Consider the following 27,243-nt stretch of genomic DNA (forward strand, 5'->3'; position numbering starts at 1 on the left):
CGCTTAAGTTAAGTTTAAAAGCCACGATAGATGAGCCAAGACCATCAATACCAATGTCATCATCACCATCAGGAGCAACTTTCGGTATCAACAATCAGCGGTGCCCTCAAAACTGAATGCCGCCAAATCAACCACCCAACAAAAGACGCGATTTTTAAATTAATGATGCTCGTATGAGTATTCGTGACAGTGACTGTTTTTTTTTGTTTTTTTTTTTTTTGCTTCAACATAGCAAAGTTTTTGTTGCACTTGCGTGAGTGGATGCGTCGCAAGCAGCTGTGAAAACTGTTGCCACAACCATTGATTAAGTTTACATATAGGTAGGTATGTACATATATTGTACTACTAATCGTACGTGTGTGCATGTACTGTTGTATGTATGTATGTGTCATCATTTTTGCCGCTGCCGCTGCCGCCTGCAGCTGGGAAAAGCACACATGGCGGCTCTTCACTTCCGTTTGCAATTTTTCCAATTCTTTTGTGAGAATAATATTCTAAAACATATCACATATACATACATACTACATATGGACATATGTATGTGTAAGTAATGAATGCATAAACTAACTTTGACGCGCAAATTGGCATTTCGACAATGTTTTCCTTCATTCAAATTATAAGCGTCACATTCTATGAGGCTTATTTTTCTACGCCTTGAGATTTTTGCGAAAAATGGGATTTAACTTTTTAAAATCCCTGCATTGATACGCTTATTATGCTAATGTCCTCATACGCGACGATCCGTGACTGCAAATGCGACAGGCGCCAACAAAGAAATTTGATTAATGATGGGAATTGGGTGAGCATTAAATGGCTTTTCAGGCAGATTATTTCTTTAAAGAAATCCACATATGTTCCACCATTTTGCATATGTGTCTGCTCTTCATATTCTCTAGCAAAAACATATTTCTTATTTCAAAATAAACAAAAAATATAATGGAAATGATCTTCTTTGAAGAATATTTTTTTAATCTCTATTCACAGGCGATCCGTTTTGATTGTTTTCGTGTATTCGAAAACCCCCATTGAATCTAGTATTTTCTGGCAAATATTTTCGTAGAACATCAGGTATACGAGGGTCGTTTGGAAAGTCCGTGCAAAGTCAGAGATGTAGCAAAAGAAGACTAACGAGATCAAACGAGAGATTTTAAGGATCGCTAGAAAATCGCTGCTTAATTCTCTAACCTGCTCTAAGTTGGAATATGTTTCTATTACCTGAAACTCGATGGAGGTGATGCTCGACCGGCACCGCTTCATATAGCTATTCAGCAATCAGCCAAGCGTACCCTGTTAAATATTACTAAGGAAAGACTCGGTAAAGGGAAAGTGACTCAGTGTTACTAAGTCTTCAGATCCCACTTACCTAGCTATACAGAGATGATGTCACTAAAGTCATCAGATTCAAAAAGAAGTTCGGAATTGAGCTGGACGACAATGTAAACTGAAATACACCCGCATTTAAAATGGAACCCTACGAGTGTGCCCTCCACTGGTGCACTTATAGCTCGAAGGCACCAGAAAGCATAGGCCCTGAATAATAAGGCTCCAGAACCAAACGTTTTCTGCTATTCTGAGCGACAGTCAAGTAGCACTCAAGGCTTTGTCATCCTGTGAGATAAATTCCTCATTGGTTTTTGAGTGTTAATAGGGGCTTAAGTGGGAAGGACGCATTGGCTAGAGAGGCTGCGGCCTCGTCATCAAAAGGGCCCGAGCCCGTCCTTGCTATGGGACAACACTCCGTCAAGAAGAAGTTTAAAAGGGAAGAGCTAAGGTTAAGGGAGGTTAGCTGGCACGAAACTATGGGGATACGCCAGGCGAAATCCTCACTGAGGGGGTACAGCCAAACAAGGTTTAAAAACTCATAACTCTACCCAAGAAAAAATGAGAATGCTCACGGGCATGGTCCACTGATTCTTTTCGTTTCTACGACCAACCCTAGGAAACTCTAATGCGCAGAAAAAAGGCACATACGCTCAGTCCAATCCAACTCTATCTTAAGTTTAATAAGGGAACTGGGTCTGGGTGAGGTACTATGATGAGTAGTAGGACTTCCAAGACTTTCCAGAGGCCCATTCACAATAGTATATTCACAACACTGCTCAAAGGTTATGCGGTTTCAACTGAAACCGGTCCTATCAACTCAAGTGGTATATTTTTTCTTGTTTTCAACGCGATTCGCTAAATTTCTCAGTATTCTTTTCCAGGCCGGATGCAAAATGAACTCTTTTCACGCGTAATATAAAGATTTCTATGGCCGCACTTGTAAAATTTTAACCTGCTATAAAAAAAAAAAAACTGAGGTATTCTGGACAATAACTTTATTCTATAAAAATGATGCCCTTTCAGGACTAAATGGTTGCTTTTCTGTTCTAATAGGTTAGGTTAGGTTTGGCAGCCGCATCGCACATAGAGACAACGATGCCACTTAGACCACGGAATGGGTCCGTTGTGAGCCGCGGGGGCTGGGCTACATTTCCCTTTCCAAATTGAACCATCCTGAGCTTTTGACAAAGCGTAAAAGGTTGTTGATACCTAAAGTGTATAGATTTTCTATATTCGTTAAGAAGTAGGATTTTAAAAATCGGTTTCTGCTTCTGGCTAGACCCGGGCATATGCAAAAAAGGTGTTGAATTGTTTCCAATTCCTCCTCATTTCTGCAGCTACGACAGAAATCATACGCCTAATCTCCTTGCATGATTTCCTATGAGACAATGTCCTGTGAGGGCCCCTAATAAGAGCCTGATTTGAAGTCCACTCAGTTTTATAATACTTTTGGACAGACGTAAATTTAGCCTTGGCCATGTGATCTAAACCAACAAATTAAAAAAAATTTTCAATAATTAGGATGTCGCTATGGGATTTTTGTACTCTCTTTTTTTATCTTTTCAAATTTTTTAAAAATACTTCAAACTTAAATTATTCAAAATCCGAGGCAGGTGCGATAGACAGATGTATAATAAAAATTCTTATCAAATTTCAAAGCGATCGGTCAAGTGGAACTTGAGATATCATGACGACCATCTCAAAGTAAGTAGTTTTGAGAAAATCGCGTTTGAAGTTTGAGCAACAATTCCAATAGAAAAACTTAGATCATAATATTTAATACTCACTCTGGATTAATCGGCGATATATTTACAGGTATATATTATAGAAGCATAAAGTATATATATATACATATGTATAGAATAAATAAAAGATTTTCTGGAAAGAACGAGTCCTCAAGACGTTCGGTAACATCTGCCGTTCATTGAGCGATTAGCTCCACTCGGCCGGCTTAGACGTCACGTCACAAAATCCGCTGTTTCTCCAAAAATAATTCGAATTTTGAAAAATCCGTTGAATGGCATATTTTTGAAGGTCTAAGCTTTGAAAATATGCAAAAAAAATCGATTTTTTTCAAATTTCTGGACCAGAATACCCCCTTGAACATAAATTAAAGATATGAATATGCAATGTGTATGTGACAATCTTTTAAGTTGGGAATAAATGTTTACTCCATCATGCTGTATTAAGCCCCTCTCCAGTTTAGGTTACCAAAAATTATTTTATTATTAATTTAATATTCAAAAATTTTACCAAGTATTCCAATGCGTAGAAAACATTTCAAACACTCACACAGAATTACTTCAATGGAATGAATTTTTCAATGAAGCATACAACCCAAAGAATACATGCATATGTATGTAAATATGTGTATAGATGTGTGCAAATAGTATCTCAATCCGATATTCTTTCATTCACAAAAAGCACACAAATGTATGTAAATGTGTATGTGTGCACTTTTATATTATTTATCATATTTTCTTAAAGCAGCGGCTTCAAATTACGCCACTCTTAATATTCATCAAAAAGCAAACCAGTTCTCGTACGGAATATTCATTCAATATTTGATCAATACATCGAATCCACAGGAGAAAAAACAAAGCAAAACAAAAGATATCCATAGAAAGCATATCCAACCGAGGAGTTAGGGTAACAAGCCAAATGTGAATGTTAATCAAAAAATCAAACAATTGACATTCAATATGGTCTAATTTTTTACGCTGCCATTATACAAATTATAATGATAGAAGCAAGGCTGGGGGGGGCGCACGCGAACTGTCTGAAATGACGCAACAACTGGCGTAGTTAGGCCAGCACGGCATTCCCCTGAGAGAAAGCGCATTTTCATTGTGCAGCCAGGAAGGCGAAAGTGATTTGCTCACAGAACCAAAGTCGAAGGTAATTGAAACTTTAGAACCTCATAACTGGCATCCGAGTTCTTCTGCACGCTTTTGTTATGCTTTTGAGTGTCCTGTTTAAGTTCTTGACTAAGCCGAGACATGACGGCAATAACGCGATTGAAAATTACATATTACAACAATAAACAATAAATAATATCGATGGAGTAATGCAAAGGTAAACAATAGCACAGCGCAGTCCACTGGCCACTTTATTCTGATAAGGGTGGCAACTTAGTTGCGCAACTGTTACTGCGTACATAGGTACATATACATACATATATACATTTTGTACACATACATACATATGTATTTGCGGATGTCGAGGATGAGACAGCTATGAAAGTAAACAAACGATACAAACCAGACAAATTAAATACAAACAATTTGCGTAGTGCACCTTTTAAGGCCCAGCATTTCCCATAAATATTCGCAGCAGTATGTACGTATGTATGTATGTATGTATGTATGTATGTACCTATTGAAACACACTTGAGTGCCATGAATTTATTGCATTTTATTTCATTTATTTGCGCACCTACAAATTTATGCATGTATGTATGGGTGCGCTAATCACGAGCAGACGTTCATCTTCGTAAAGCTTTTCATAAACAGCTTTGGTTGAAGAGAAAATTGAGCTGAGAATTCCTCAAATTTCCTGAAAAATGACCTAAAAAAAATAATCACCAACGTTGCTAAGAGAGAAGGGGGCGCAATTGTACTATAACCCACATTATCACCCCTCTGCCGTATGGCATTAGCATAATATACATACATACATAGGTAATTTTTGTGCTGAATTGCGCACAACTGCACTCAAAGACTTCAAATTAATTCACAAACAAAAGACAGCTCGTGCAACACACGCAACCCAAATGCGCTCACCAACAAACTGGAGGAAACAAAAAAATTATACAGTTGAAAAAAAGGAGGTTCTGTCAAATACAAACAAATTCCAACTGACCTTTGCCCGGATGCCAAAGAAAGTCAGGACCAACACACTTCTCCGCCCTCAAGCAAATGCTGAAGCATCGTATCCTTGAGTGCAAGCCCAGTAGTAAACCACCGAGCACATAAAATACTAGTTAACAATTAGAATTCTCCGAGGGAAATCGAACTAGTCCGAAAAAGCCCAGATTTGTACCCTATTTTTCCTTTAATTGGGAAAGATAAAAAATATGATTTATCGTACTTGAAATATTTTACGTAATGAGAAATGATTTTATTTAATCATTTGGATGTCACCAATTTTGAAATACAATAGTATTTATGTATTTATTTTTGCTTTCTATCAATTTTTTTTTTACTACTGCTTTTTAGGTTAATATTATTAGCAAATCTAAGGCTGCTAATAAAAATGTGTACAATTTTAGCTTATAAAGGGTTTTCCAATAAGAGGTGTTATTTTGATATTCCAAGAAAAATGCAATTTTTTAATATACAGTTTTTAAATTACCGGATCACTGTAGCGTTTTTCAAGCGGAAATAAACGCTATTCATGAAGCCTTAAAATGGTTAAAGATAAACAGAATATCATCAACGGATATCTGCATTCTATCAGACAGCCAAGCTGTCCTACGAGCCCTGGATGCATTCCAAACAACATCAAGGAGTGTCTTATGTTGTCGCCAATCTCTAAATGAGATGGCCAATCAATATCGTATAATACTATGCTGGGTCCCAGGCCACAACTGAGAGACCAACTTGCAAGAGAAGGTACCTGTATGCCAGACATAAGTAATTTTATGGAGATACCTCTCGCAACTTGTAAGCTTCTCATTAAGGACGCACTAATCAATTCTGCAAATCAGAGATGGATAAGCGCTAACACCTGCGAAATTGCCAGGCAAACATGGCCAAGGCTAAATTTACGTCTGTCCAAGAGTATTATAAAACTGAGTAGACTTCAAATCAGGAACTTAGTAGGGGCCCTCACAGGACATTGTCTCATAGGAAATCATGCAAGGAGATTAGGCGTATGATTTCTGTCGTAGCTGCAGAAATGAGGAGGAATTGGAAACAATTCAACACCTTTTTTGCACATGCCCGGCTCTAGCCAGAAGCAGAAACCGATTTTTAAAATCCTACTTCTTAACGAATATAGAAAATCTATACACTTTAAGTATCAACAACCTTTTACGCTTTGTCAAAAGCTCAGGATGGTTCAATTTGGAAAGGGAAATGTAGCCCAGCCCCCGCGGCTCACAACGGGCCCATTCCGTGGTCTAAGTGGCATCGTTGTCTCTACCTACCTAATATACATTTAAGGAAGAAACTCTACATACACCCCCTTATTTTGTATTTCTAAAATATTCGTAAGGTAAATTTATAAAGCGTTTGCATTAATATTTAAAGGACCAAAAACAAAGTTTATTTACAAAACAAAAAGCTAATTCAAAAGCATAACAATAACAGAAATATCAAAAACAATACAAACTCATGAGAAAAAAGTCTACATACAGTGTTAAAAATCGAAAACAATATTTGATTTCTTTTAAACAAATAAAAGAAAACAATATATTTTTAATATTTTGTAGGATCACCCTGGGCTCCAATAACCGCCTGAAGACGACCTAGTATAGACATCACCAAATTCTCCATAATACTGGGCGCAATTTCCGACCACGCCCGAGTTAGGGCAGTTTTCAGTGTTTCACGACTTCTGATATCATATTTGCGTCCCAAATATGCTCAATTGGATTGAGGTCTGGTGACTGGGGAGGTGTTTTGAGCTGCCTTTTTGCATGATAAAGAAGCCAGTCTCGAACAATATGCGCAGTGTGCTTGGGGTCGTTGTCTTGTAGGAAAATCCATTGGTTTCCCAGGCCCAAGCTTTCCACAGATGGCTTCAGATTTTGTTTCAATATTGTCTTATACTGATATCTATCCATAACGCCTTCAACGAAAACCAATCGACCAACTCCAGATGCCGCCATAGCTCCCCACACCATAACACTACCCCCACCAAACCTTATACTTACTTTCATCAGTAAATATAACTTTTTTCCAAAAATCCTTTCCTTTCTTTAATGTGCCTGGCGAAATTGACGATTCTTGGCTAATAAATGGCTTTGTGCGTGCTGTTCTACTTTTAAAGCCGCTATCATGCAAACGTATTCGGCTAGTTTTGAGGCACTTGTTTTTGGATCTTTGTGGACTTCTTTAGGGACACTACTCACGTCGCGTCTTAAAAGCTTCTTCGGCCTTCCAGGTCTTGGCTTGTTTTCGGTACTGTTTTTTTTTATAGTTTTTGACAATAGTTTGGACTGTAGAGCGACTTAATTTTACTATTTCAGCGATTTCCCCGTAAGATTTGTTTACTTTTCGAAGATTAACCACCAAATTTCGAACTGATTGCTGAATTTCTTTTCTATTTGCCATTTTTAAAGTTAAAACGTGTTTTACAAATCGCTTTCTGAATTTAAAAAATTGTAATGTTTAACAGATAAATCAAATCAAGAACCCGTTAGTTTTCTCTTTTTTCCCTTTAAATTCTTCATTTTCCTATGTATTTTAAGAGTTGCCAAAGCTGTATGTAGACTTTTTTCCCACCGATTGCTATGTTTATCGCCAATAGTTCATATATGTATTACCGATATTTTCAAACTTTTTTTCTTCCAATATTCTTAACTATTAATGTCGTAAGCATTGACATCAAAATTATGTTGAATATAATCAGTAGTTCTCTAGAAGTTCAAAATAGTAGGGTGTATGTAGAGTTTTTTACTTAACTCTAAATGATCGGATGTTTATTTCATTATAAAGAGGAAGGATGCCGTTAATAGTGGAAAATAACATCAGGCGAATGACCACCACGACCACGCTTACAGGACAATATCATTTTCCATAACCGAATAGCAAAGTAGCTGTCCTATGTCCTCGATAGCCTCACGAATACAATCTTTGAGGTTTTGAATCGGCCTTGGGCTGTTGGTGTAGACCTTCTCTTTCACGTGGCCCCAAAGAAAAAAGTCACAAGGTGTTAAATCACCAGATCTCGGTGGCCAATTGTAATCACCTATTCGAGAGATAACACGGTCCGTAAACTTTTCACGTAAAAGATCAATGGTTTCGCTGCTTGTGTTGTCCAGACAAATACCATCCAATTACGGCCACAAAAAATCGTTAATCATCTCTCGATAGCCATAGATAACAACTGTTATTGGAAACCCCTATACTTAATAAAAAGGTTTTTATTGGGTATTAAGGAATATGTATTATTTTTAAATTCCCCTTTTCACGCTCACATTAGTGGTTTTGGTCCATAATTGGTCTAGTATTTTGTTTGTCTGCATAAAATACCAGTTGCTTGTAGGGAAAAAGAAAAAATTTGCTTGATTAGTTAAGTTTGCGGCTGTACCAGTTGTGAATCAGTTTACAACCAATACAATTAACTCCTGTGCTACTAGGGCCGTATCTGTGTAACTTATGGTATATGTATGTATGTACGCACATGTGTTTGCGTTAATTCTGATGGACGTAAGTTCTCAAGTTTTTACTTAATTTCACCTTTTATCTACGGTCCAAGTGCTGATTTACTCTAATCGCACACACTTCACTTCAGTGCCAAAAAAAGGAAAAACCTGGGGAAAAGTGAGAAAATCACTTTACGTTTGCCACATTACCGTTGTCGTATCTTAATCACAAACACCCAATTCGAAGCGCATAAGGGTATTATCGTCCTGGCGTGGTTGTTGCTGTCACCAGTCCACACCACCACACCACAAAACAATGCATTAAAAATGAGGCATTTGCGGAGCCAGACACAAGACTTGCGAGAAACAAATGAAAGGACAACAACGGAACAGTGTTCAGGAGTTTCTCAATTTTTAAATAATGAAATAAAGCAAGAATCTCGATAAAGTTGAGAGAGCTGGGGGTAAATGCTGATTTCCACGCAAACGCATGCGGAATGCTAGCCTTTCAATCATGAAACTTTATACCGACAACTCGGGGTGCAGAAGACACTGTTGACGTGAAAACGAAATAGATAGAAAAAATATTAAAACGAGGTGTTAAGATGAATGAAAATGCAGGCCAGTTTTCTAGTTTTTCTATGAATTGAGTGCTTGTTAAGTGAAGGCTGTGCTCCAGGCCTAAACGATTTCATATTGCGAAGAACTATAGGAATGATTGTTATCCTGATAAAAAGTTATCCTTGATTTTGCATAGGAAAGTATATTTGTTTATCATTAAAGAGTTGATAAAAATAATCTCCGGGTGCAACGTATGAGTGGTAATATATTATTTGTCGACTTTTCATTACCATTTGACGAATCTCAAGCCACTGTGCGCGCACGGCCGAGTAAACTCATCTGCACTTTGAAGTGTTGTTGATTGCGTGTGTTCTGCTGGTGTATGCTATTGTTATTTCCGTTGATTAAGTTTTTGACACCCAAGAAAATTAAATGTCCATAAAAAAGCGGCTGGCACTTTGTCAAACCACCGAAGAGGCCGAAGCAAATCAACAAATGAAGTGCTCGTACTTGTCTGCGAATTATGCAACTGCTGCATGGAGCCACAGGGCAACGGAGCACTAATTTCTGACCAAATTTCCCAAAATCATTTCTGTACCAAGATACTAATTTCGCGTTAATGAGCACAATTCTCAACACCACCAGTGCGAGTGTAGTTGTACTCAATACAAGCACAATCGCTTTGGGTGTTTGCGTTGGTGTGAGTGTCATTCACCGTCATTAGCATTTGGTTTGCAACCTAACATTTCTTTAATTCAGCGGCGCATGTTCTTCTTACTGTTTTTTTTTTTCTTTTCCAAAGATTAATTTGAGCCTGGCTAAAATTTGACATTTGCTGTCAGCGCTACTCTTCGCCAGCATATCGCAACCCACATGAGCTTTGTCAAGGCCGGGTGTTCCACCAGCATTTCTTTTGATTATCCCCTGATGCTGACGCACACACGCAAACATATATATTAGTATTCCTGATTACGCTTCGAAGTTATTGGGCGGAAAATTGTTATTAATTGTTATGCAACACGTCGGAGAACGTGGCACGGCGATGCATGCGATGATATCAGATTTCAAGTAATGATGTTAATTGTTATATTGCATTTGCTTTAATTGAAGTGGTGGATCCGCGATATGGGCAAACTGTACTCGTCGTGTGCCTACGGCTGAATGGATGCCGTTTTACTTTCACAGTGAGAAGCTTAAGCTAAAAAAGTTGAAGAAAAATGGATGTCCTCCTCATTATTTCTTGAGTTACCAGATTACTTTATACTCATCCAACCCGAGCCATTGCAGTGTGGTGTATAATACTTATGTTTCTTATATACATACATACATGCATGTACAAACGTATATGTATTAGGCAACAACCGTGACCCAGAAAATGTTTGCCTGGCATGCAAGTTAACTATATGTGAGCTCGGTGAAACTGAACTTTATTGCAAAAATGACTTATATATAATTTACTAGCTGCACCCGGCGCGCGTTGCTACCCCAACAACTAAAATAAATTTAAGAAAAATAACTTTAAAGGAAAATCAGTACACAAATATTCAATTCATTCTAAACCATTTTATTGATTTTGTTTATTTCGAAAGAATTATGACATTATAAAGAAGATTATCCGACACGTGAGCAAGCCACAGGGAGCGGTCCATATGAGAAGCATGGATTCTCCAAATTTAATCCACACACTTGTAACGATTGTCCTTGTGCTTTGTTAACAGTCATTGCGAAAGCGAGTCGCACCGGGAACTGTAAACGTTTGAATTCGTATGGCATATCTGTCGGGATCATTGGGATACGTGGCAACAGTACGTCTTCACCTTTGAATTTTCCAGTCAAAATTATTGCCTCGATAACATTGTTCATCATTTTCTTGACTGAGAGTCTGGTTCCGTTGCAAAGTCGTGGTGGATTTATGTTTCGAAGAATGATGGGTACGCCAATTTTCAATGTAAGAACGTGCGGCGTCATGCCTGGCAAGTCCAGCGAATTCAAGAATTCAGTTGGATAGCTGACAACCTCTTCTTGATTCTCCACCATATCGATGGACTTATATGTTGTCGTTTCTTTGGGTATTCTATGCTGAATGGTGAAGTTGATGTTTTTGGCTGCTAATATAGCACGCGTACTGAGCCACTGATGGTTTTTGTAGTTTTGTGCAATATTTGGGAAAACTTTTTGCACCAATTCGTTGATGCTTTCTGTGATCTCACAGAAGTTTGCTGGCAGGGTAGATTCATCAATTTCCATTCGCCCATTTCCTATATCCAATAATTGTTTTGCAAAATTTCCAGCCGATGCATCCTGTTGTAGTTGTACACGCATGTTAATTTTCAAAGTCCATTTGAGTAAATGACGCCATAGAACTGATGATTTAAGACATGCATTAAGTTCATCACCGGGTGCTGAACGTTGTATAATGAGCGGTGTTTTTCGAAAATCACCAGACAATAAAATGAGTGCGCCACCGAAGATCCGTCAAATCTCGCAGTGTACGATCAAGCGCTTCCAATGCTTTCTTGTGAGACATTGTACATTCGTCCCTCGTGGTAATTTGACACGTTTGGAGTACTTTTCCCATTCCTGAGTTTTTGCTGATGTTGCATTCGTTTCCTCTGTGTAAAAATACATGATCATACTAATTTTTATGGCAATCGGTTGGACGGGGCAGAAGTTGCTACTCTGCAGCGCCACCTCGTGGCGAGTGGCAGCAATGAGCATATTCTACAAACCTTCTCCGTGGAAAAGTACATATATGTACCAATTTTTATAATAATCGCTCCAGTAGTTTTTGAGTTCATCGAGGACATACAGACAAACATTCATTTTTATATATGTATAAAGATAATTTTCCTATCTGAATTCTAGTTCCTACTGGGTATTTGTAACTTGCCACTTTGTTTAACTTAATTTTGTTTATAGACTAAAATTGGATGTTGGAATTTTATCAAAGTATATTGAATTCCACTTTAATTTCAATTTCTATGATCGGGATATTGAATACCAAAGATTATTCTAGTATTGGTAGCCCCATAATGATGTAGTTTTCCAGCCGTGCAAATCATCAATTTAAGCAGAAGCGTAAAAGACTATGCCACAAATTGGAGAAGGAACTTAGCTTAAAGGCCTACTAAGGAGGGATAGGTCTGCTTATTTTTAGATATAACTACCGTAACCCTTGGGAAAGGGTAAATCTATGTACGTACGAGAACTCACCGAATGCACAAAAAGCTCTTGATTATTTTATGTAGCGATGCATGAAATCCATATCAGAAAGTCGGTAAGATGATTGCGAAGAACGCAAAACGTGAGCTTAGTGTATATTTTTTTATTATTTCCATACTTCTTCAGGAGCTTCGCCATTCATTGCGAATACTCCCTTGCAAAGTGATCAGTGGTCTGCCTCTTCTTCTCGTTTCTTGCGGTCAAGTTGATCACTTCCTTCTAATTTTTAAGCTCACGGCTTGCTAGAAATATGTCCTAAATATTTACACTACAAATTCAGGAAATATAATTTTCTTGCCATCGGTTGCAAGATGCACTTCACTACGGAGTCTACAACTTCTTACTAGATTTTATTCACTCTCCAGATTTCAGAGTCATAACCACAAATTTTATTGCATTTGCTCTCTCCGGCATTAGTTTACTTTGCGACTACAACAACTCTGCAATAAATAATATTTAATGTGGATGCATTATTTGATTTTAAGTTGTTCATAAATCGCATATTCAATATGATAGATCGGCTGTAAAGTTCGTTTAATCAAAATTATGTTGTTACATCCGAAGAAAGGCAAGCACGCACAACCATACAACTGTAGACGTATATACATATGTATGTATGCATACTGGTATTTGAAGTCAATCTGGCCGTACGCACCCAACGCCAAAGCAAATGGAATGGATGTCACCAGATATTTTTACCCAATAAGGCGCGAAGATGTTCTGGCAACACACTGACAGATATTTGCCGTTTTCCCTCACCCTCCTTGTAACCAACACACCCACAGTATCTCCCACCATTTCTTATATTGATGGTGCGTGTCTGCTGTAGAGTGAATTGGTTGTAGGCAAAAACCTTTAAGACATTTTTAGATAATTCCTGTTTGCTTAAAAATACCTATGTATGTAAGACGTTCAAATTCGTACTTACGCGCATATAGATTATGCATTAGTATATAAGAAGTACCTTAAAAATTAGTTTTGAGAATATTTGCATTGAATTTTCAATAGAAAAGCAATTTCGGTTCATTCAGTTCGATGGGAGTTCACGTTTACATATATTTGATATTCTAGATTTTAATTTTCTAGTAAATAAAGATATTCGACCGGCTACCTCTACATCAAAAAATTAGTTTAGGAATTTGGAGAAGAAATCAAATGATCCCAATGACTACCATACGCCGACTGTTTCAGAGTACTAGAGAACATCGTTTGCCAGGTAACCAACAGTAAAAACGTAAATAATGTTCCTTGATATCCAAAGGAGAGCAATTTTGGCCAACGCGTGCTGCCTTGGATTGGAAAAGTAGTTGAGTAGAAAAGGCTCTCGGCATGCGTGTGGTGGTAATAATAATCTGAATTCTTATAAACTCTCCTGCACTGAAAATATTTTATGAGGTGGGAAAGACTATCACAATAAATATCTCATCTCTTTTGGTTTATTTGGCGTCGGTTTGCTCGCAAATGCCGTGGTTTAAATATTTACTGTCAAAGTGTTTCTCTTCAGTAACTCCAACATCGTCTGGGACTTATAAAGGGTGGTTAAATTTCAAGGGCCGATGTTGAATGTGAACCACACCTAAACGTCAAATTTTTTTCTGCATTCCATTTACAAATTTTCAAATTCAGACTAACTGAATTTGAACCATGGAAAGATACATAATCGAGCAACGCGTTAAAGTTATTCAGGCTTATTGTGAAAACGGGCGTTCAAATCAAAATGCATATCGCGCACTTCATGAAGAAAATCATCTTCAGTGATGAGGCACATTTTCACCTCAGTGGATTCGTCAATAAGCAGAATTGCCGCATTTGAGCGAATTATAAGCCAAGAGTGATTGCCGAAAAACCAATGCACCCACAAAGAATGACTGTTTGGTGCGGTTTATGGGCCGGCGGCATTATTGGGCCGTATTTTTTCCAAAATGAGGCCGGTCAGGCAGTTACTGTGAATAGTGTTCGCTATTGTGAGATGATAACGAACTTTTTACGGCTCGATTTGGAAGATATGGATGTGGACGATATATGGTTTCAACAGGACGGTGCCACTTTTCTCTTTTGCGCGAAAAATTTTATGGCCGAATAATCAATGTCAATTGGCCGCGATGATCATGCGATTTGACACCGTTGGACTTCTTTCTTTGGATTTATTTGAAAGAAAAGGTGTACGTCTATAAGCCAGCAACAGTTCAAGAGCTAAAGGATGAGATAAATCGGCACATCAATGGCATAGAACCTCAATTAAGCCTCAGCGTCATCGAAAATTTGGACCATCGGATGAAGGTGCGCCGCCGAGGCCGCGGCGGCTGTTTAGCCGATATTTTGCTCCACACCTAATTGAGCCATACCAATATTATCATACTAAAGAGAAATGACAATAATTTCCTAAAAAAATTGTATTTTATTCAAAATCAACACCGGCCCTTGAAACTTAACCACCCTTTATAATTATGAAGAACGCCACAAGATCTGGAAGTGGGACTTCCTGGGGCCTGCAGGATTAACTTGCTGACCTCGACTACGCTGACGATATTTGCCTACTATCACATACTCTTTCCGACATAGGAATGCAACTCCAATCAGTGCAGAAAGCCGCTGTCAAAGCTGGGCTGGTTTTCAACATCTGCAAAACCAAAGTGACGCATACAAACGAAACGCATGGAAATACGCGTCGGTTCCTGGTTGGTGGTTTCCAACTGAAGGGAGTGCAATCTTTTTGCTATTTGAGCAGTATCATCTCAGTGTCTGGTGGCTCATGCGAAGGCACGCAAAACCACATTATGGAAGCTATAGCAACATTTGACTCCCTACACCCAATCTGGAAAGCATCACACAATTTGCAACGCGCAAAACTGAGGATCTTCTAATGTCACATCATCTTTGCTATAAGGCTTAAAAATCTTCTGGCCAAACACAATCTCGAATGACGTTCTGTGGAGTACAATTCGGTTGCCACGTCCTTCGTAGACAATGGGATGAGCCGGTATTGAGTGGAATCTCCAAGGCAGATGTAAACGAGGAAGACTATCGAGCACTTGGAGACGATTTTTGGATTTAAAGCGCGCGCCATGAATTAAACATGGAATGAAGCTAAGAGACTGGCGCAGAACAAATCGGAATGGAGGGAATTTGTTGTGCCTCTTTGTTCCTCCCTAGAACCATAGAAAATAATAAATCAAATTGTTTAGCAAAAGTTTCCATTCACACTCAGCACTTGCCCACTTCGCCTGCGTAATGAAGCCGCTAAATATAGTGAACATGTTCGCACTCGTATACCTAAGTATGAATGTGTATATACCTACATACCTATGTACTTGTGCAATTACAAACACTTATCGATAGTAATAAAAAACAAAAATAAAAAAAATTAAATGGATTTCAAGTGCATTATTCACACAACATGCGTTTTCAATCATTTTTCGAGAACGCCCGAGGCTATAAAAATTCACTAATGTCACACAGGCTAAACACATAAACACAGAATAGTATGTGTGTGAATGTGCGTGTGCTACAAGTTCAATGTATGTAAAAGCGTTTACGACGAGAAACACGAAGCGGAAGCGAACTGCTTACACTTTTTAAGCTGAATTTATTAAACTCCTACTGAGCCATGTTATCCTTTCGCCACAGGGAGGCGGGAACACCCATAGAACGCATATCTACGAGTGTGTATGCTCACACTTCTCGAGTGGAGTGCGTAAATCCTAGTCCCCCTGCTTGCACTCTCGAATCTGCGTAGTTTGTTGCTAGATGCTTTGTTAATAGATTTATTTGGTAACGAAAAATGTGACATATTTTTAAGTGATGTGCGCATTTTTTATTTCCAATCACAGTTTAACCCCACATAATATATCAAAATGAGAAATAGAGAAATAATAAAATATGCAAAGCAAAAGGATATTACGCGCATATAGACGTACACACGTACATACATACATATGCAAAGATGTTTACAAAGAAATTTTTAATTTCACACAAAAATCACAATAAAAAGGAAGAGAAATCACCAAAGGCGGATATTAAAAATTTGTCGAAATCTAACTGTATGCATGTGGGCATACATACACACATATATACATACATACATAATTGGCGCGTTTATCCTTTGTTAGGTGGCTTGGCCGGGCTTCTCTCCACCTTTTTGTGGCTTGCTTTCTGATGTTGCCTTAAAACTTGAGTTACCTTACATTTCAAGCCGCTTGTGAACAGCAGATGGTCTTTGTCAACAGCCTTTTCACAACAAAAATTCACTCGATGAGTTGTCAATGCCCGCCGAGTACCAACCGAACGGCAGTCACGCACAACTCACTCGACTACTGCAATAATTAGAAACAATTTAGCAGAAAATATTATTTTGTATTAGGAATTAGAGTTTCAGCTGCTTAGTTAGATATTTCAAATTCCAATTCGAGGCATTCAAGTGCATACATACATACATACATACTTACATTCATCAGCTGCCTCATTATTATTCAAATTAATTTTTTCCTATTCTTCTTTTTTGTCGGTTTAATCCAGATTAGACACACCTTCAAAAATGACAGTCTGTCAGTTGACAAAACTTCCACACTCTGGCTATGAGACACAAATGCGGCATTGAAAAGTGCTCCCTTGCTTAGTGCTCTCCGCTTCGCACAATTCGAAGTCCTCCTCCAGTTACCACCCTCCAGCAGCAACAAATCAGCGATTCCCACCTAAATAAGGCACTCGAATTTGAATACAACTTGATTCCTTCATTTGTAATCATCTACTCACTTTTCAGCTACTTTTAAGCTGTCAATAATTCGTTCAATCTGCTCGCGATTTTTTCAAATGCTACCAAAAATTATACCAAATGAGGCGAATTGAGTAGAACAAACAAAGCCGTGGGCCATAATGAATAAAATGATGTTGCATTGTGAATGTATGTAACCCAGTTCTTGTACAACCTGTCAATTTCCCAGGAGGAAAGTGGGACATAATTACGTACATACATACACATACATACCCATACACACGAGAGGCAGTGAGCGCACGCCTTGTTAACGTTTCATTTATTTCATCAAGTAGGCGTACACTTTACGTGCCTTGGAGGATTTTCTAAGCCAGCAGTACTTAATATTATTCCACATTTTTTTGATAAAGAATTTTTTCTGTCTACCCAATTTATAAGTTGAATTGTTCCCTTAAACCATGGGGAGATATGGATGTTAAATGTAACTATTTTCTTTTCCTCAAATTTCGGTCATTTGCATGTTCGAAGAAAATTTGAAAAAGTTATTTGACTTTAGATGACCCCATTAGCCGTGCCAATAAGTTGCTGAAACCGGCTTCGAAGAGCACTGCGGGCAAGGAATTTAAAATTATGAAAAGCGTTTTTTCTAACAGCGCAGCATGTACGCGCTAATTCATACATACTCAGAATTCATGCATACATACATACACACATAGTGAAATAACTTTTGTATTAACAAAAACCAAATACCACCTTGATCACAAAGTTTCCGGAACAATCCCCAGGTGACTAAGTCAACTGATTTGAGTTCTGTTCTTTTTTTCTTTTGTCAGATTGCCCCATCTGTGATTAATACTCCTACTAAAGTTTTATAGTCTTGCTTGACATTTATAACAATTACGCCGTCTTGAGTATATCTACCTCTGCACGTGTTTTCGATTTTTTACAGTTTCAAAAATGGATTCGAATTTGCACAACGAGTTTGTATAAAATTTTGCTTTAAAAATGGATTGAATCGTGCGGAAACCTTAGAAATGTTGGGAAACTGGTTCGACAATGAAAAGAGCCGCTTACTAGTGGCACGAACGCGTCAGAACAGATATTTACTCCATCGAGGATAAGGAACGTGGCGACCCATCGACATCGAAAGTTGAAGAAAACATTCCTGAAGTGAAAGAAAAGTTGATCAATAACCGCAAATTAACCATCAGAGAGCTGGCAAAGGGCTTGAACTTGGATCCGTTCAGGGCATTGTGGTTAATGATTGTGGCATTGGCATTTGAATGTGGCATTTAAACGAACTATTTTATAATAACAGGGAGTTGAAATTTGCCACACTTTCGAATTTCGAATGAGTACCGATTAAAAATTCAAAAATAGGCAACGATCGCAGTTCAAGAAAGTAAAATGGAATACTGAGTCGCGCGTATTTAGAAAGCATAAACGGTAAACTAACCGTTCCAAAGAAAGACTTTGCAGCAGCCATTTTGGGGTGATGTTAAAAAATGCGGTTAATGGGGCAGCTAAAAAGAAAATGGACACAAAAATACGCATCATATGGAGTGATTTGATGCAGAGGGTAAAGAAAATCTTTATACATACATACGAACAATACAAAACCTACTTGAATATGACAAAACAAAAAGGCAAGCCGCAAAGAAAATTATAAAACAAAATAAAAAACAGGACATCCACATGATAAAAATGATAAATTTGTGTAAAAACAGGAAAGGTGACATAATAACAGAAAAATAAAACATATTGAATAGATGGCAAGAATACTTCAATAAGCTCCTGAGCATCGAAAATGCAACAGACTATAAATGAGATATAACTTCATAGAAGCGCCGCATCGTAACGAAGTGACAGATAGTCTGAAAAAATTAAAAAATGATAAAATCAGAGGCAGTGATCAAATAAATGCAGAACTTTTAAAATACGGTGGTGAAAGGCTCAATAATATGATAATGGCTATAAAGCCTTTACAAACATACTTAATAAAAGATTGAGCGAGGAAAGAAGGTGAAGAGGAAGTTTTGGATTACTACCAGTGCGGTTTTCGCAAGAGTAGATCCACAAAGGCCAATGGCTCACACTAATGCAAATTCTAGAAAAACACAGAGAGATCGCACTAAATCTACATTGTTAGAAGCATTAATAGAAGCCGTTAGATGTTTAACCCCTTAACCTACAATGACAGGCATAGCCCGCGTACGGAGATCGAGCCAGAAGTGAATATTACGTGTGCCATGTCGTGAGTTAAAACCTACGATTTCAAACACTGTCCAAGCTTGTATACGAATTCAGTCCAACACCTTCAAATCTAAATCGCAGGTTAAAAGGGGATCAAAAGCGGAACCCCTAAAAATTATAAAACTAATCCAGATGAGGCTATCAAACACCAATGCGAGGGTTATGATAAATGGGATGTTACAAACGAATTCAGCATTTCGTCAGGGGTAGAGCAAGGTGACTCACTATGAACGAGAATTTTGAATTTATTACTCCAGGAGGTAGCATGCAAACTAAAATGCGGTCATTCGATTTTTCACTGCAACTCGCAAGTGTTAGTTTATGCCGATGGCATTGTCGTGATTGCGCAAAATGAACAAGAGCTTAAGGAAGTATACATATGAGCCGTTGAAAAATTTAGCTTTGGAAGTGGGTGTACGAGTAAGCACAGAGAAAACGAAATATATGCACTTTGCGAGAGATGATGCACACATTGAAATCGATGGAGAATGCAAACTTAGATCTCTTCAAAATTGCAAAATATGCCATACAGCAGCAAGGTATGGGTGCTTAAAACAACAGACATCGACCAAATACTTAAGTACAGGGTGGGCCAAATAAGACCTACTAATGTTAAGCACAAATAACTTTTTTATTTTTTGACATATTTATTTTTCTCTTTCTGTAGGTTATAATTGAATTGTTGTAAATTTATTATGGAACCCTACAGTACAACACAACGCCTTAAAATTATCCAGTTTTTCTCTTCTTGTCACCGATCAATTGTTTTAACACAGCGTAAATATCGGCAACATTTAAATTCCAGATCCGCTCCCAAAGCATTCATGATTAGGACTTTGGACGGTTGTTTTGAGGAACTGGGTTAAGTGGCCGACCGTCCTGGACGAGGTGCCCATCGAAATATTCGCACTGAAGACAACGTGGAAACTGCGCGGCAGAGTGTTGCAGATGATCCATCTGTCTCAACTCGCCGTTGTTTCAGCCAATTGGGTATTTCCAATCAATGTATAAAAACAATTAACCAAAATAAATGGTTATTGCAAAAGTTATTTGTGTTTAATATTAGTAGGTCTTATTTGGCCCACCCTATATATTGCGAACAACAAAGAGATCATACTTCCGGCGAGATGACCGAGCATATCGGATAAGATACAATCACGAGCTCGACGCATTGATACAAATGGAAACCCAATACGCTTTATAAATGCAGAGCTCCCTCCAAATGGACGGAGAGGAGGAGGGAGACCAAATAAACGCTGGGTTGATGAGATCACAGCCGACCAGCAAAGGCGTAGTAGAAGATCTCCCTGCAAATACATAGTAGAAGATATTTCGGGGTGAAGAACCGTAGTTTTGGAGCAATGGTCTGCACAAGACTGTAGTGCTAATGATGATGCTGAATATGATTAAGATATTGAAAACTTTTCGTTTGCCTTCATCTTTTGAGATTTTCATGTATTTTGTATATAAAGTAAAAAAGAGACAAAAAAATTTGCGTTACGTTTTAATTTCAATTCTACTTTTTATTATCATTCATCTAATCCTGGTATAAACATAAAAAACATTTTCATTACATTTGAAATATTTAATGATCTTTTTTTTATTTTTGCATTGAATTTTTTTTTCCTAAAATAAAAGTGTACTTAAATTATAAATCAATTCTTTTACTATCTATACTAAAGAAGCTTAGTTTGTAGTTATATACCCATGCATATGAATGGATGCATATGTATGTGTGTATTTACCAACTACCTTGTTAGTTTAACCTTTCAACGTCGCTGCGACGTTGGCTGCCTGTTAAGCCACAGCGATCCCCTGTATGGTGGCATCTCGTGTGTGCTGGCCAGCACGTTCCTGAAATACGGAAACGTCATTATATTCATATTTTATTCTCAGCTTTCCGAAACTATGTAACTATTCTAACTTACAATTTTCTTGCCGATCTTCTTCAGCCAACCTGCTTCAGTCTGTCCCGCAAAGATGGCCATAAGCAGAGTCAGGAAAATGAGTGCCCCATTGAAATTCATATTGATTTAATTTTTATTTTACTCTACTTCTACTTTTTCTAACAAATTTTATTGTTGCGCCAAGCACCACTTAATTTTTGCTGTTGCGTTCGAGATGCGTTTGCTGATAATTTGTTTACTGTCGTTGATTTTATATTTGCGAATTCGCCAAACGCTGGATCAAGTGATTTCCCTTCACGTCGCGAATGCTTTCATGAGTCAGACCGAAAAAAACAAAGCAAATTATTGCTGGCTCCAATTCACAGTTGTGTTTTTACCGGAAATTCTTCAATCGGTTTCTAACGAATTAAACGACAGCAGGGAAAAAGTTGGTATGAAAAAAATTAAAACTTCCAGATGGTTGAAGAATCATTTCAATCTGGTGAATTGTTTACCCACCATCGGATGATTGTGCAAATAAAAAATTACATTTGCGCGGGAAATAAGTATTCACGACATCAATTAGGGAGCTATGGAAATAAGTTATTTGAACGTCAAACAACAGAGTTTTGATTTATAGTATGTATTTTTTATGCAATTTTAATTCGATTAATAAGATTCTTAAATTAGATTTTGTTCAAAGCGTTTTCGTTGCTTTTATTATATATTATTTTTATTTTATTATTATTATATTTGATGTTTTATTTCTTTATGAAGTTTACAAGTTTCCATGGCAATCTCTAAATTCCTTAATACTTTTCTCTCAAGCTGCAATATTTTAAATCACAATTACACTCTCAGTACAGAGTGGAAAATTTCATTTTTTGCTTCTAGTTTTATCTTTGTAAGTTTTGTTTGATATTTGCTCCCGAAAGTCCCAAAGGACAAAGCCCTGCTTAATGCGCTGTTTCTTTTAAAATTAGAGTATGCCTCAATTATTTAGAGCCCAATTTATAGTTGCCATACATTCAAGTAAATGTCCGTTTTGCCCCAACCCCACAAGTTTTCTCCTTGCATGCTTTTAAATTCGAAATCAATCGAAAACAGGATAGGCTTCCAAGTGCCTCAAAGCGTCTTGCGTTTTCAAATCCCTCTTTTACTCATTCCTGACAAAGCGAAATATTTTTCTTACAGAAAATTATTCAATTTTCTTTTTAAGCACCTGACAAGAAGTTTGCCATTGTTTGAATCGTAATTATTTAAGGATCTCAAGTCGGAGGGAAGTGTAATAAGAATATTAGGCCGAAAGTCTTTGCTGCTAGTCGCGTTTGCTTAATTTTTTTTTTTTTTATTTCATAATTACATATAAATTTGTTTCATAATTTTAATTTTTGGAAGCAAAAATTCAGTCAGCATGCCTCGATAGCACTTCCCATTCACAGTAACGGCATCTTCTTCCTCATCTCGAAGTAAATAAGGACCGATGCCAGTGCTTTATGAAATTCGCGAACAGATTAATTTTTTTCAAAGTAAATTTCCACAATTTGGAAGCGATTGTCTGGCGTTAAACGATTAATGCAGCTAAAAAAACACCCGATACAAACACCACACACATATTTTTAAAGTTTTAAAATTAATATTTGTTAATACTAGTTTCTTAAACAAAACTTTCTTGCGTCTCAGTAGACCAAGAAATCAAAAATTTTGTCTAGTTATAACATAGTTATAACATTATTAACAATTATAATGAATATTTCAAGACACACAATGTCAATCCTGAGAGTGCAGTTGGAGTTCCTATAAAAACGTTCGTTGAGAAGGCAGAAACACTCGTGGAATGAAAAGGAAGGGGAAAACTAAATCTCAAATTATTTTTATTTTTCGATGTATTCTCTTCTTAACCCAAAAAAATTTTCTGATTTTCACGTCTTTGGAAGTCACACTTGTGTAGAAAAGTCATGCAACACGACTCATTCTCCTCTTCAGAAACATATTTAAAATTATAGCGTAGAGTTCTCTCCTAAAATTGAGGCCCTTCTGCTTACAATCGACCAGTAGAATGCCTTTGGCTCCCAAAATAGTGCATATTGTCTTTTTAACTTCATATACTACCAGATCTGATAATTTAAATACGAAACAGTCCAGTCGGGGGAAAAATTTGTATCTTTCAAAATACCTTTCTAGTTTGTAACACTATGTATACTTTTTTGTGACACTGTATACACTCCTACTTCGACTCATTCGATTCATAACCGCGATCACAAGCTTCTATACAAAAAGCGTTGATCTATAACAATCATAGATTCGTATTCTCGCTACATAGATTCAAACACTTACGTCGACACTGAACGCCCAGTTTCTGCTCGCCCCACATGAGAATTGTAGGCACCCAACTTACGCTGACTTTAGACATACAAATCCTATCAAAGCAGATGATCACAGCAGTGATATGTAGCTGATACTGGAAATATGCCTTCGATTTGGTTCGTCTTCAATTAAATCTTGCCTTACTTGAACAGACTATCAAATTGTAAATGATTGATTTCCTACAAAAGTATATACGCGCACACCTCCCCAGCACGAAAATCGATTGGTTCCGAATCGCTGCTGTCAGTGAATTTGTTAATCTTTCGATGCTTCGGAATAAAAGGTTAACCCTAAGTTTTAGTTCCACACTGCCACATTGAGCAGTTCTGTATAAAAATAACAGAAAAGTTCAGAAAATATAAACTAATTATTGCACGAAAATTTAGTACACTTGCCGAGGTTTTTCCTAGGGGGCTCATCGCGAATGCAGCATTTAGAAAAGCGCGCGAACTTTATGTTACGAGTGCATGAAACTTTAATGAATGAATGTCTGCTCAGTTAATTGGGACTTTTTTCTGCTTGCGTGTGTATGTATGTATGTATATGTTTTATTAAAATTACATTTTTGTATGACAGTGAAATAAAAATAAAACAATTCAAATTTGCTACAACATTTCTTTTTGGAATTTCGAAATTTCAAAAGTAAATCACCCATGGGTTTCCATATCTTTATTGTAATTAAAAAATTGGGATGCTGTTACCAAAATTCGGATAATCAATCGCAAGTTCGCAATAAATCCCCGGCAATCAACTTCCGCTATCATAACAAGAGTTTAGTGAATGATTCATAAGCGTAACTTACGAATGCAGACAACTGCACTTAACATCTGTTGGAATGTTTTGTCATATAAAAGCAATGATGGCCTACTGAATGACCTTTAACCGAATACCAAGAACCAGCAACCACCGAGTGTGAAAAATCAATTCAAGTTCAAATAAAGACTTACAATGTGAAAAATATATTCAAACAAAATGAACTTTAACAAAGTATTTGTTTTTCTTGCTCTTTTCATCGCCGTCTTTGCTGGACAAACTGAAGGAGGCTGGCTTAAGAAGGTCGGCAAAAAAATTGTAATTGAAGAGAAATAAATTTTAGATAAAAACTAAGATACATTTTATTAAATTTGTATTTAAATATATTAGGAGCGCGTTGGTCAACATACCCGAGATGCTACCATTCAGACCATCGCTGTGGCACAACAGGCCGCCAATGTTGCTGCGATTCTGAAGGGGCAGGACGATTCTGCATATAGGAAATACCTACAATTTAATTTTAATTTACCGCTAAGTCATTATTTATTTATTTTGTTTAGAAAGATGAAGAATAATGTAGATAATTTATAAATAACTTTAATAAAAAATCGTTTTTTCTAAAAATTAGCGTTTTTGTTTTCTTTGTGATTGTTGTAGGTATTTAATGATTTTGCTTTTGTTGTTGTTGTATAAACTGTTTTTTAGAGAATGTCATTGACGGATACAAATTCCATTTTAATTTCGTCTCCAATTTTGAATAAAACCAATAATAAATTTCAGTTCTTTAGCCTCGCTGCTTTAATGCCATGTTTTCCCCAAAATGGAGATTTTCACAATTCAATGAACTTTACTGCAAGCTCATAGTAATCTTGAATTCATAATCCTACACAGATTTTTAATCCTGTTTAAAATTGGTTAAATCCGCCCTCATCTGCCCTGAAAATCGAATGGGATGGCAAACAGTTTGGAAATAGAAAACTTTTGCGTTTATTGGAAAATAATAAAACTATTAGAGTTTTATAATAAACTTGACAGTCGTACAATGAATGCCCTAAAAATGAATCTCGATTGGGCAATATTTTTGGAAACGCATTTAACGGTCAGAACTCTTAAGCTCGCAAATCCTAATTGTCCATAAACAATTTGTTCCTTGAATATTACTTTCTACAATCTTAAAATTTACTTAACTTTCTAGACAGACGTGCAAGTCCAACCCGAAGTACTAAATACATCCAAAAGTGTTTACCAACGCATTCATATTTTTGAACTTGCATAGCTACTTGCAACGACCATTCAAAGGCTGTAAATTTTTGCATTGCTGCAGGTAAATCTTGGCTTCAACCAAGATGTAAACTTTGGGAATATTGTTTTTAGATGAAGTTCAAGATTATTGTTTCAAAAGGCTTGAAGGTTTGAAGTCCAAATGTGATGTAAACTGATCAGACGCAAACCTCCCCTCTAATTCCCGATGCGATGAAACCACTTCAGCTCTCTAGTAAACGATGAATTTTATGGATAGTTGCAGAGTAAGTAAGAGTTTAGGCAGTGATGTCGCGTTCTGGCAAAACGTCCTCCAAGAAATCACATACGCTTCCCCTGTGCTCCCACTAGGCAGTAACCGATGATGATACAAAAAGCTCTACTAATATAAAACTCAGAAACTGACTTTTGTGCTCATTCCTTCTAGCCCCAACACAACTTGATACCTCACAAGTGGGCTCCGCGTCGGCTAAGGAGTAATGTCTGGGATTAGCCAGTTCATAACGTTTCTTACGGGACTGGAATGAATGAATGATGTGGTGAATTTAGAATCTTATTTCTGACTGTTAGGATATGCCCGCGTTTTGTGATGTCATCAAGCGTACAACAAATGCCCTGTACAGAAGAAGTACTGGTGCTCATTCAAGCGCCTACCTCAATTGAAATAATAGGTGGAATATTTAGAGTAGAATTTGAATGACATAATTTATTTTCTTAAAGGTAATGAGCATACAAATTATGAAAAAATAAATATGAATTTCTTAACAGGCAGCAAATATTTATGGTCAAAAATAAATAAATTAATAATAGAACGTTTTGACTAATTTTTAGCCCCTGGCAGTGGCAGCAACATTAGCGGCTTGTTGCGCTATACCAAGTCCTTGAATGGTGGCATCTCTTGTATGTTGACCCACACGTTCCTGTCGAGAATGGAAAGAAAATTAGTAATCCAAAACAAGGGGAATGGAAAAGATATTGCAATATTTGCAACACTTACGATTTTCTTGCCGATCTTCTTCAGCCAACCTGCCTCCGTTTGTCCTGCGAAAATGGCAATCACCACAGCCAAGAAGATGAAGACTTTGTTGAAGTTCATTTTGTTTGATTTGATTTGGCAACTGTTCTCGTTGAGACGTTTCAAGTGCGTTTGATAGCATTGCATCTGACGGCTGTGGTTTTTATACTAATCAGTAGAATGAAAGCTTCCGTAGAAAAAAATCACATGCCTATCATTTTTCGGGGGATCACTAGCACTTTTCATCCATCCACTACACTCGCATGATAGTATTGAAGTTCGTGTGTGTAAAAGAGATACTGATAAGGTGATTTATTATTGTGTTTGTTTTTTATCATTGTTTTTGTCTCTTACTCAACTCGACGATTTCATTCTTTCGATCAGCTCAGTAAGCCCGAGTTGTTCTGTGAGGCTGCTTTGTGTACGAATTTATGAATCTACATACATACATACATACTTATGGATGTGCCGAATAGCGCAATCTATGCATAGGTGTATAAGTACAGACACTCATCTATGTATGTAAGTATTTTGCGAGAATCCCCGTTTTTAAACCAACACTTCGCTTTACTTATGGCCT

The 27,243-nt window shown here is 37.3% G+C and overlaps 2 protein-coding genes and 1 pseudogene across 2 annotated transcripts; 1 reads left to right on the forward strand and 2 right to left on the reverse strand.

Annotated features, from left to right (window-relative positions):
* Positions 1–20,870: 20,870 nt before the first annotated feature.
* On the reverse strand, positions 20,871–21,965 carry LOC128860870 (cecropin-like; annotated as a pseudogene).
* A 2,412-nt stretch (positions 21,966–24,377) lies between these two features.
* On the forward strand, positions 24,378–25,614 carry LOC128856043 (cecropin-1-like). The gene is made up of 3 exons (XM_054091400.1): positions 24,378–24,706; positions 24,779–24,918; positions 25,584–25,614. The coding sequence occupies exons 1-3, from the start codon at positions 24,608–24,610 to the stop codon at positions 25,612–25,614; spliced, it is 270 nt and encodes an 89-aa protein (XP_053947375.1). The 5' UTR covers positions 24,378–24,607.
* A 713-nt stretch (positions 25,615–26,327) lies between these two features.
* On the reverse strand, positions 26,328–26,811 carry LOC128856079 (cecropin-1-like). Its single transcript, XM_054091452.1, has 2 exons — positions 26,646–26,811; positions 26,328–26,568 (listed from the first exon to the last, which is right to left on the reverse strand). Exons 1-2 carry the CDS (start codon positions 26,808–26,810, stop codon positions 26,476–26,478), a joined length of 258 nt encoding a protein of 85 aa, XP_053947427.1. The 5' UTR covers position 26,811; the 3' UTR covers positions 26,328–26,475.
* Positions 26,812–27,243: the final 432 nt, after the last annotated feature.

Source organism: Anastrepha ludens, chromosome 2 (genome assembly GCF_028408465.1).
Source record: "Anastrepha ludens isolate Willacy chromosome 2, idAnaLude1.1, whole genome shotgun sequence".
Classification (NCBI taxonomy): domain Eukaryota; kingdom Metazoa; phylum Arthropoda; class Insecta; order Diptera; family Tephritidae; genus Anastrepha; species Anastrepha ludens.